The sequence below is a fragment of the Hordeum vulgare genome, chromosome 5H (genome assembly GCF_904849725.1).
Source record: "Hordeum vulgare subsp. vulgare chromosome 5H, MorexV3_pseudomolecules_assembly, whole genome shotgun sequence".
Taxonomy (NCBI): domain Eukaryota; kingdom Viridiplantae; phylum Streptophyta; class Magnoliopsida; order Poales; family Poaceae; genus Hordeum; species Hordeum vulgare.
The window spans coordinates 554,093,950-554,104,822 of record NC_058522.1 but is presented as its reverse complement, the minus strand read 5'-3'; the positions used below and the strand labels follow the sequence as shown (position 1 = coordinate 554,104,822).

General features: G+C 45.8%; 1 protein-coding gene across 1 annotated transcript; it reads right to left on the bottom strand.

Moving 5' to 3' along the window:
- Nucleotides 1-776: 776 nt before the first annotated feature.
- On the bottom strand, nt 777-4,140 carry LOC123452868 (mitochondrial import inner membrane translocase subunit TIM22-4-like). The gene is made up of 4 exons (XM_045129593.1): nt 3,663-4,140; nt 1,745-1,935; nt 1,577-1,649; nt 777-1,206 (listed from the first exon to the last, which is right to left on the bottom strand). The coding sequence occupies exons 1-4, from the start codon at nt 3,826-3,828 to the stop codon at nt 1,121-1,123; spliced, it is 516 nt and encodes a 171-aa protein (XP_044985528.1). The 5' UTR covers nt 3,829-4,140; the 3' UTR covers nt 777-1,120.
- Between the last annotated feature and the right edge of the window lie 6,733 nt (nt 4,141-10,873).

The window sequence follows — 10,873 nt, the reverse complement described above, 5'->3', positions numbered from 1 at the left end:
AAAATTGTGCATATGAATCACGTGCTTCTCTGCTGCCGACGGTGTTTGTCTCTGCAAAATCGTAGGAGCGGAGATTAGCACAATCCAGCCAAACACTGAAAAACAGGCAAAGGAAGATGGGTGGGCGGCCAGGGAGGAATAAAATAAAGGGGATAACGGCGGATTGAGTCGGCGACAACTCACCTTGGCTTGTCGTCCTCATTAATGTCTCACTCGACCGTCGGGCTTGAGACCCGCCTCCTCGGCTACTTTCTCAGGTAGCAGTCGATGGATCGCTTAGCGGCGATGGTGGCGCTTGTGATTGGAATCATTGAGGGCACCCTTAGATTCATGCTTGTGCTCATGGTGTTTATTGGCTCCCCGTCGTGGACACCGTGGAGGGGCATGAGGACGCGGAGGAGTGCTGCGATGGTCGTCCCTCGCCGGCCAGCTCCCTTTACGGCCGTGGCGGCAGACATGTCGAGGCAGAGGTCGTTTTCTCGGGAGCCTAGCGGCGGAGGAGGAGGAAGTGGGAGCCTGGCGAGGCGGGGGGACGCTTACCACCGTGCCACTGCCTACGTGGCATATGCGAGAACGCGCCCTTGCTGCGTGCGTAGCTTCTTGTTGTGGATGCTAGAGATGCTCTAACCTACCTCCAGCGATGCTGCTCTAGACGTTTTCTTCTACTTACTACACATGTGTTGCACCTTGATAAGTGTACTACCCAGTAACCGCTCGAGATAATTTGCTATAACAATGCTAAAGTATCACTCCATATTATTACTATGTCGACCTCATCAGGTTTCAAGTCATTTCATTGCTGTGGTATGCAAACTGTACGCACAAGTAAAAAAGTTAAATAGACTTGTCTGAAACCAATGGAGACCAGACAGACACAAGCCACATATGTTTAAGTGACTTCTCTCAAGCAAAGATATAAGACTGGCATCAGACTGGAGAAAATAAAATAGCTATGGATTGCCGCAAGACGTAGTCAAATTTTGGTTTGGCTACACTGAGTATTGCAAAATAGCCACAACTTCTTCGGCCAATGCTGAATCCCTGCTAATGCTGCTTGCTACAAAGATAGGAGCGTCACTTGATTTGTACAGTAGTTGGATGCAACGTTTTCATCACCGATTCATGTGTGTCTATCCATGAACTTCTCAATCGCCACAGAGAAGGCACCAAAACCCACGCACCCGATACATGTAGCTTGAGGGCCACCTGCAACAAAATAATAACAATTCCATGAGCATCTCTAAACTCCTAAATACAGTCAGAAATATAGCATTGGTTAAACTATCTGAAATCTCATAACAGAGAATTGGGGACACAAACTGCTGGCCTGGCACATCGACTCGACTACATGATGACTACGACTGCACTTCAACTTGCCATCGTAGAACCAAACTACTTTTAGAGTGAGGTTACTCCCTTTCTTACATCCAAAAGGAAATGCTGGCCTGGCCTATTCACCTCAAGCCAACCTAAAATATCTCCAACGATTGCAGATAGGGATTCTCTTGGGAGCATAAATTGATCCATTGTAAAAATTATGTTGGTTCTCATCCACAGTTAGTACAAAAAAACATACCTTTTGCAGCTAAAGCCCCTCCTGTGACACAGCCAGCTACTGCCGAATTGGTAATGTCATGCTTTGCCCGAGCCTGCCAGGACATGACCATTCAAAGTGTCCAAATAAGTATATTTTTACAGAAATGCTCATAAATGGAAGGACTTTTTTTTGTCACACTGCATCTACCTTCTCGACGACACATTCAGCTGCAGAGAAAATCAAGCCCATTACTGCAAAGGTCTTAGCATGGCTCATACTCTTCCTACCCATTTGTTTTGCCTGGTAGACTATTTGCTGTCTTGCTGTCATCTCCTCTGCCATTATTGGATTTTCCAAAGCTCCAAAAAATAGTCCCATAAGTACACCAAGACCACCCCCTATTGAATGAAAGCAATGCAGTTAATAACATCTGTGCATACTCCATAAAAAATCCATTTTATGAAACATTATGCACTTGTAAGTGGGGCCCGTGTGGGATAAGCCAATAGTTGATATTCTAAGCTGTTTAGCATGACACAAAATGATTGACAAGAATAGAAGCACAAGTCATTAGGCAACAACTCAACATGATTTCTAAATTAGTATAGGATGGAGTATCCAGCCACTGACTATTGGCTGTTGTCTACCAAATATCAAACTATAGGAAATACTGATACTTTGGTAATACATACAATAGAGTGCACGATATCAACATCACGGATTCTATCCTCTAAGCCATCAACAAAAAAAATCATTAAACAGGGCAAAATCAGACAATAGATACTTTAACTTCGCAGGCCTTTGCCATGTTCTAGATTCAGTATCAATATCAACAAGCTGTTCGAAAGCTACATATATTGCTGAAATGTTACTAATACTCACTTGTGGACGCGCGTGCACACACACAATGTAATGGCATGCAGTTATTAACAGAAACTATATACTGGGAAAGAAAAGAAATACTAGGTAGGAGCATTAGATCCAATGTTTAGCTTCTTCGTTTGAAGCAGAAACAGCAGAACATGGAATGAACGGATCAGAGCAAACTTTTTTTAGGAGACAACTGGAGAAACCACACCTGCTTTGATCGACTTTAATCACGCAGCAAAAACTGTACAATCAAGCATGCAAACAGAGGAAGGCACACATGGTCAAACACCAAGCCGTTCCCAGCATGACCGCGATGTATGTCTATTGCATTATACTTCTTGCAGCACTGACATGAAAAGGATTGAGAGAGGCGCACCTCCAAAAAGTAACCTCTCAAATGGTTTAAAAAATCTTTTCAGACTAATTAAGAATTCTGAACCACTTTGTCAAAAAAAGAAATTTGAGCCACTGTCAAACCAACCTTCAATAAAGGCCAACCTTGCTATTTTCTGCACATCACGCTGTATGCCTATGGCACGGTACTTGTAGCTACAACGTAAAACGATTGTGCATCGTTAGACAGCAACCTCAACCTTTATCTAACGACTTCCTTAATACTTGACCATCTGGCATGTAGAGGAACTCTCAGTTTGAGTCTTTGAAAGGTTATACGTCAAAAGTACTGAAATTTCATTGGGTTGATTCAGTGACCCCAACTTTACTTGACAAATCACTACAACAACTTAGACCCAACTCTCCCAGGCAAGTTCACTTGAAACGAAGGCATCTCCATTATGCACAAGGCCATTTCACATGAAGGATCATCAAAACGGGAGCAAAGAAGTTATGTTTTATTTCCACCAAAGATTTCTAGTCAACTAGAGATAACTAGCTAACAGTAGACAGTTGTACAAGTGAGTGAAACTGAATCAACATATAACCATATGTTCAATTGCGCACTTGCTGAAAATAAAATTAAGTTCATCTCCTGCAGAGCTGGCGTTGTTTTATTTGTAACACTTCAGACATACAGGTGAAGAATCAACCATCTAAATAATGAACAATCACACCATCCAGAAACTCTGATTGCATGTCATTTGAACAAGATCATGGAGGCATATTAATTCGGCATTTTAGCATAATTCAGTTATAAAATTGTATAATGCGCCCCAGTAGTACAGATATGGTATTCTCCCAATACTCGTTAACCGAATAGTATTAAAAGATTTGAGTTGGAGGTGGTGAGTAACGTTACCCATGACACCACTGAGGACGCTCCGGACGGCGCAGTTGTTCATCATCTCCTGCCCCTTGAACTCCTCTGGCGTTGGCAGATGGACCGGCTCCACCGCAGCCCTCTGGCTGGCTGCATCGCCGCCCGCCCCGGCAGCCGCAGCCGCCGATGGCTCCGATGTAGGCATCTGCGGTACGATCTCCCCCTCCCGGTAGTGCGAAGGTGGAGCTAGCTGCGGCCCGTGGGAATCGCTGGGAAGGCAATGAATGGGATTGGAGAAGAAGCCGAGACGAGAAGTTGCTCAACCGGGGGCGCTCGGTCGAGGGTCGGGGATGACGCCGGGGAGCGATCTCCAGGAGTGGGGACGAGGAGAGGAGGAGTAAGGTGAGACCCGGGTGGCGGAGAGGCGATCTCCGGTCGCCAGGGTGGCCGGAGATGGCGGCGGCGGCGGCGGCGTGACCAGAAACCCCTAGGCCCTAGCCCTACTCTTTCTTCTGTCTTCTCGGGCTCTCGGGGGGAAATGGCGTGCACTTTGGAATGTGGGCTTCTATCGAGCCGAGCCCAAAATTAAAGCTCAATCCCAAACAAACATGGGTTAATGATGTTTTTTTTTTTGAGCAACTAGTTAGCGAGCACTCTTTCGGAAGCCTTCGAGCGATCACTTCCGTGCGCCGTCACTTGCCGCGTTTTCAGTCGCCACCACATGTCGCGCTCTAAGTGTTCCCTTCGTATTTTGCTTTTTTTATTTTTACGTACGTGTTTTCGACTTTTTAGAGTGGTTTTTTTGGATTTTTTCCGCACGACCGTGCCTCTCGGAAAGAGAAAAAACGCGTTTTCTGTTTTTTTTTTTGCGAGAGGCATGGTTTTTCTTCTGCGAGAGGCATGATTTTGCTATCGTGAGAGGCACAGTCGTGCCTCTCGGAAAGAGAAAAAATATGTTTTCTGCTCTCTTTTTTCCGCGAGAGGCACGGTTTTGCTTCCGCGAGAGGCACAGTCTTGCTATCGCGAGAGGCATGGCCGTGCCTCTCGGAAAGGAAAAAAACGCGTTTCCTGCTCTCTTTTTTCGCGAGAGGCACGATTTTGCTTCCGCGAGAGGCACTGTTTTGCTATCGTGAGAGACACGATCATGCCTCTCGAAAAGGGAAAAATGCGTTTTCTGCTCTCTCTTTTTTCCGCTAGAGGCACGATTTTGTTATCGCGGAAAGGAAAAAACGTATTTTCTGCTCTCTCTATTTTCCACGAGAGTCGTGCCTCTCGGAAAGGGAAAAACGTCAGTTTTTTCATCCAGTTTTTTGTCAAAAAAAAGTTTGTCAAAACCTATAAACATTGGATCTAGTTTTGAAGATCTCAACGCGAGAAACCCAATGGTGAAAATAGTTTAAGATTTGAACGCACGGTTTAGAAGATAAAACGTTTTGAAAATACGGATCTATAAAAAAAGGAAAAACTCCCAGGTTGCAACAAGTGTCACGCCTGTAATGCGCCTCTTGTCACAATCTAGGAAGATGAGAGTAATCGTTGAAAGGTGTACTCTTCAATTAGTGATTTCGTATTTTTTTTGGCTTGTGCTTGTCTTACAGAATAATTTTTAAAATTATAAAAACTATTTGTACAATAATCTATGTTACGTGTGTTTGTTGCTTTGGACTGCCAAGGTGTGGTACTTGATATAAAACAACGAACAAGGGGTATCTATGTGAGCATCATTAAGGAGATCACAGAAACATCAAAGAGCTTTAACCATTGTTCCTTCATCTTCGAAGGAAGAAAGCCCAACTTGAGGCACATAACATCGCTAAGCATGCTTTTCGTCTGAATTATGGGTGCCATGTGTAGCTTCTAAACTTGTTAGATTTACAACATACCTAATACGTCTTCAACGTATCGACAATTTATAAAGTACGCATGCTATATTCACCCATATTTGCAATATTCTTATATGATTTTGATGCATTTTTATATCATTTAATAAAACTGACACAAACTTACGTTGTTTTCAACAAAATTATAGTTGTGTTGTTTTTTGCAGAAAATAAAAGTTTTTGAAATTGGAGAAACTTTCTCAAGATTTTTTATGAAACATATAAAAAATACTGGAGCAAAGAACCACAAGAGGGGGCACCGGTTGCCCACACGGCAACAGGGCATTCCCTGATGCCTTCTGCACCCCCCCGACACTTCTCTGCGTGATTCCAACGCTAAAAAATCTTATATATAGAGAAACCCCAGAAATTAACTTAGAACTTCAGCTTCGTCGCCGCAAGCCTCTATTTCGAAGCGATCTCATCCGGAGCCCTGTTCCGGTACCCTGCTGGAGGGGCGAATCATCATCAGAGGTCATCTCACCATCTCGGTGGTCTCCATGACGAGGAAAGAGTATTTCACCCTCCGAGCTGAGGGTATGTATCAGTAGCTATGTGTTTGATCTCTCTCTCTCTCTCTCTCTCTCTCTCTCTCTCTCTCTCTCTCTTGTGTTCTTAAGATGGCACGATCTTGATGTATCACGAGCTTTGTTAATATAGTTGAATCATATGGTTTTCTTCCCTTGCTATCTTGATGTGATGAATTGGGGTTTTCCCTCTGAGGTTTTGTTATGTTGGATTGGATTTGAGAACACTTCATATATGTCTTGCATTTGGATACCTGTGGTGACAATGGGGTTTTCTATTGATTCACTTGATATATGTTACACTATGTTTGGATGTCTGTATTCAAGGCCTCCATATTGAATTGGTTTCAATTCCAATTCAACCAAGAAACTGTAATGGACATGATACGAATTTGGTTGTTTGGGTGTTCACTGAATTGGCTCACCGAATCCTACTCATGTTTCAATACGGAATCATGTTTGGATGTCGAACTATAAAATTGCATAGCAACATTAGTATATGCATCAAAACTTTATTTATATGATGTGTGACTATAATTGGATGATTATATAACAAAAAAAATATCAAATATCCTAAAAATCTAGGACGATTATATTGACACAAACAAAGTACAACATGCATAGTTTAAATGCGTGTTCCAAATTCTCCACGACCACAAAGACATATTTCCAAGTTTAACATCACAGTTGGTCAAATAAGTTGAAGTTGATCATGACATAGTTCTAAATGTAACAACACATACAACTAGGGTTAGCAAAGTTGCAAAAAAATTATCAAGGGAAGAGTACAAAGCTAAGAAATTGCTTGTTGGGAACAGGAGTGGAAGAGAAGGAGTAGATGACCAAAAGCTGAATAGATGAAGGGTAAGGGAAGAAGAGGGGGCGAGTGAATTTGGTTGTTGAGGAGATGGGGAACCAGCAAACAGAGAAGGAGGGTCGTTGCAGCAGGGGAGGTTCACCGGAGCAGGGGATGGTTGCCGGAGTATGGGAAGAAGACAAGGGGCGGTGGCTCGGGCAAAGCCATGGTGGCCATGGGAAAGGAGGTGGGCTAGTGATAACCCACAAGTATAGGTGATCACCACGGTCTTTGATACGTCTCCAACGTATCTATAATTTTTTATGGTTCCATGCTATTATCTTGCCAAACTTTGGATGTTTTGTATGCCTTTTATATCTTTTTTGGGACTAACTTATTAACTCAGTGCCAAGTGGCAGATCCTGTTTTTTCCATGTTTTTGACCCTTTTCAGAGGAGGATTTTAAACGGTGTCCAAACGGAATAAACTTCAGCAAAGATTTTTTCCGGAACATAAGATACGTGTCAGACTTGAGAACCAAGGCAGGGGCCAGCAGGGGACCCCACAAGCCCCCTAGGCGCGGCCACGGGGGCCCGTGCCTAGCAGGCTTGTGGGCCCCCTGTGGCACGTCTGCCCTACCTCTTCTACCTATAAATCCAGAAAAATTCCAAAACTGCAAAAGAGATCCACGAAAATACTTTTCCGCCGCCGCAAGCTTCTGTCTCTGCAAGACCCCATCTGGGCATGTTCTGGTGCCCTGCCGGAGGGGGGATTCGGATACGGAGGACTTCTTCATCAACACCATGATCTCTCCGATGATGCGTGAGTAGTTCACCATAGACCTTTGGGTCCATAGCTAGTAGCTAGATGGCTTCTTCTCTCTCTTGGATCTTCAATACAAAGTTCTCCATGATCTTCATGGAGATCTATCCGATGTAATCTTCTTTTGCTGTGTGTTTGTCAAGATCTGATGAATTGTGGATTTATGATCAGATTATCTATGAATCTTATTTGAGTTTCTTATGATCTCTTTTATGCATGATTTCATATCCTTGTAACTTTCTTCGAGTTGTGGGTTTTGTTTGGCCAACTTGATCTATGATTCTTGCAATGGGAGAAGTGCTTGGTTTTGGGTTCATACCGTGCGGTGACCTCACCCAGTGACAGAAGGGGCAGCGAGGCACGCATCGTGTTGTTGCCATCAAGGGTAAAAAGATGGGGTTTTCATCATTGGTTTGAGTTTATCCCTCTACATCATGTCATCTTCCTTAAGGCGTTACTCTGTTCGTCATGAACTCAATACACTAGATGCATGCTGGATAGCGGTCGATGTGTCACTACTAGAATCAGAGAATTTGCCGTCTGCCGGGTCTTTGCCGTCTGCTGGCTGATGGCAAAGAAGCTCTTTGCCGTCAGCTACCAAAAAATGGATGGCAAAGATCTGATAGATGGCAAAGAAGTGCTTTGCCATGAGTCGCTTATTTGCCGTCAGCTAGCGGACGGCGAAGATGGACCAAGCTGATGGCAAAGAAACGGCTGACGGCAAAGATGACCCACGCAGACGGCAAAGAAAATCGCAGTTGTAGCCATTACGTTTGCCATCCGCCGTGTCTTTGCCGTCCGCCAATAGCTCCTTTGCCGTCTGCCTTGGAGCACAGCAGACGGCAAAGAAATCAACCCCACGGCTGCCCACTAACGCTCCAACCGCCGTGTCTTTGCCGTCCGCCAAAAGCTCCTTTGCCGTCTGCCTTGGAGCACAGCGGACGGCAAAGAAATCAACCCCACGGCTGCCCACTAACGCTCCAACCCCACCTCGTTGTTTCAAAAAAAAACCACCTCGTCGCCCTCCTCCCGCACGCTCCCTCCCCCATCCAGCTTGCGCCCACCGGCCATCGCCTCCCAGCCCTCCCCACCGGCCGGCGCCTCCCCCACCGGCCGGCGCCTCCCCGCCCTCCACACCGGCCGGCACCTCCCCGCCCTCCCCGCCCTCCCCACCGTCGCCACCTCCTCCCCCACCGGCCGGCGCCTCCCCGCCCTCCCCCACCGGTCGGCGCCTCCCCGCCCTCCCCCACCGGCCGACGCCTCCCCGCCCTCCCCACTGTCGCCACCCCCCCTCCCCATCGGCTCCCCTCCCCATCGGCTTCCCCCTGCAGGACGCACCTCTCCCCCGATCCGGCCACGCCGTCAGGAGCACGAGCAGCCCCCCTGACGCTCCTCCTCGCCCCGGACGCCCTGGAGCCTCGTCGCCACCCCCCTCCGTCGCCCGCACCCTCCTCCGCCGCCTAGCCGGAGCAGCCAGCAAAAACGGTGAGATTATTTCCTTGTAAAAACGGTGAGATTATTCTGTATAGGAGAAAATGAAAAAATGAGTTCGTACTGCTATTTACCATCAATTTGGTAGTAATTCTTGGACACATGACACATCATACCTACACAAAGAAAATATTCTCATGCTAATATCTATTCTCTTTGAATAAATGATACAAAATAAAGGAGGTGACACCTTCGAATATGTAGAATGGCACAATGTTGTTATAGAAATTATGCAAATACAAATATCTTTTTGTCTGCTGTGGAAATATGATTAACATATAAATGTCAGTTTTACTTAATGCGTTGTGTTAAACAAAGGCCATACCAAGTTCCCAAAATTTACAGTGACATGTGACAACTTTGGTTTAATTGATTTTCCTAATGATTTAGTGTTCAACAAAATAAATTCTGAGACTGCTGCGAATAATGGTGCGTGTCTGCATGTGGAGCATGTCATTAGCCCTCCATACCCTAGGGCGCTTAGTTTGTGTCATGGCTCTATGTTTGACCGTTTTGATATGCGCGTGTTAACTTCCTGTTGGTTGTATGCATATCAATTATATAGACCCTGGCATCGACTCTCTATATTTACACCAACTCAATGTGATGTTAAGATGGGTAAAAGTGCCCCTAATATGTGATGTTAAAGAGTTATACACTCATCGCGCATGTAGAGGACATCAAGTACTATCCATGCATCAATCCAAGCAGACGCACGTGCCCTGAATTCAGGAATCTAGTGAACAAAACCAATGTATAAGTAGAGGTCATGGAAAAAAGTGCATCGTATATACAATAGAAGACTGAGTAAGTAATCTGGTTTATGAATAAAATAATTTAAAATTACTACCACGTCACATCTGAAAAGATTAGGAGAACATGGTAAGAAAGCACGACACAATGGCCCTGTTTGGATGCCACCGCCAGAGCTAGTTTTAGCTAGTTGGAGCTAGAAAGTTTTATAGGTGACCTGGAAAGTTTTATAGGTAACCTCGACCCCCGACCCCCGACAACACTCACCCTCGACCCCCGACCCCCTACCCCGACCCCCGACGCCCGACGCCACTGACCCTCGACCCCCGACCCCCGACCCCCGACAACACTCACCCTCGACCCCCGACCCCCTACCCCGACCCCCAACGCCACTGACCCCCGACCCCCGACCCCCGACAACACTCACCCTCGACCCCCGACCCCCTACCCCGACCCCCGACGCCACTGACCCCCAACCCCCGACCCCCGACACCTCTTCGGCCCCTTGTTGACCGAAAAGACCCCAATCCCCGACGCCAGTGACCTTCGACCCCCGATGACACTGACCCACATAGTTATGAGTTAGGTTATATAGTTATGTTAATTATAAAAACATCATATTTGTGTTGATCGGGTGAATTTCAATCTGCAGTTGTTCGACGACCTCCACGTGCGTTCGACGAGCTCCGCCCTTGCGTTTGTTGGTGAGCACAAATGACTTCTCCTCCTACCCCCTTAATTTGCTCTGTCCCGGTCTTCATGCCGATGAAACTTGCTAGCTATAGGTTTCTTCAATCATGAGTATGCGTGACCAGTATGCGTCTCCCATTCGAAAGGGCGACATCTATAAATATGCATTTCTTTGCATATTTATAACCGCCATCCTTTCGAATTGTCCAACATTATCCATGGACAGCCCGAGTATGTGTAGATTGGGTTTGTTTTCCCGTATGCTGTGCTCCGGATCCGATGCGGAATTTC

Excerpts from the sequence above, each read along its gene's own strand:
- LOC123452868 (XM_045129593.1), bottom strand. The coding sequence starts at position 3,828 with ATGCCTACATCGGAGCCATCGGCGGCTGCGGCTGCCGGGGCGGGCGGC. Across the intron at positions 1,650-1,744 it reads CTGAATGTGTCGTCGAGAAG|GCTCGGGCAAAGCATGACAT; the intron begins GTAGATGCAGTG and ends ATGTCCTGGCAG. Across the intron at positions 1,207-1,576 it reads AGGGGCTTTAGCTGCAAAAG|GTGGCCCTCAAGCTACATGT; the intron begins GTATGTTTTTTT and ends ATTTTGTTGCAG.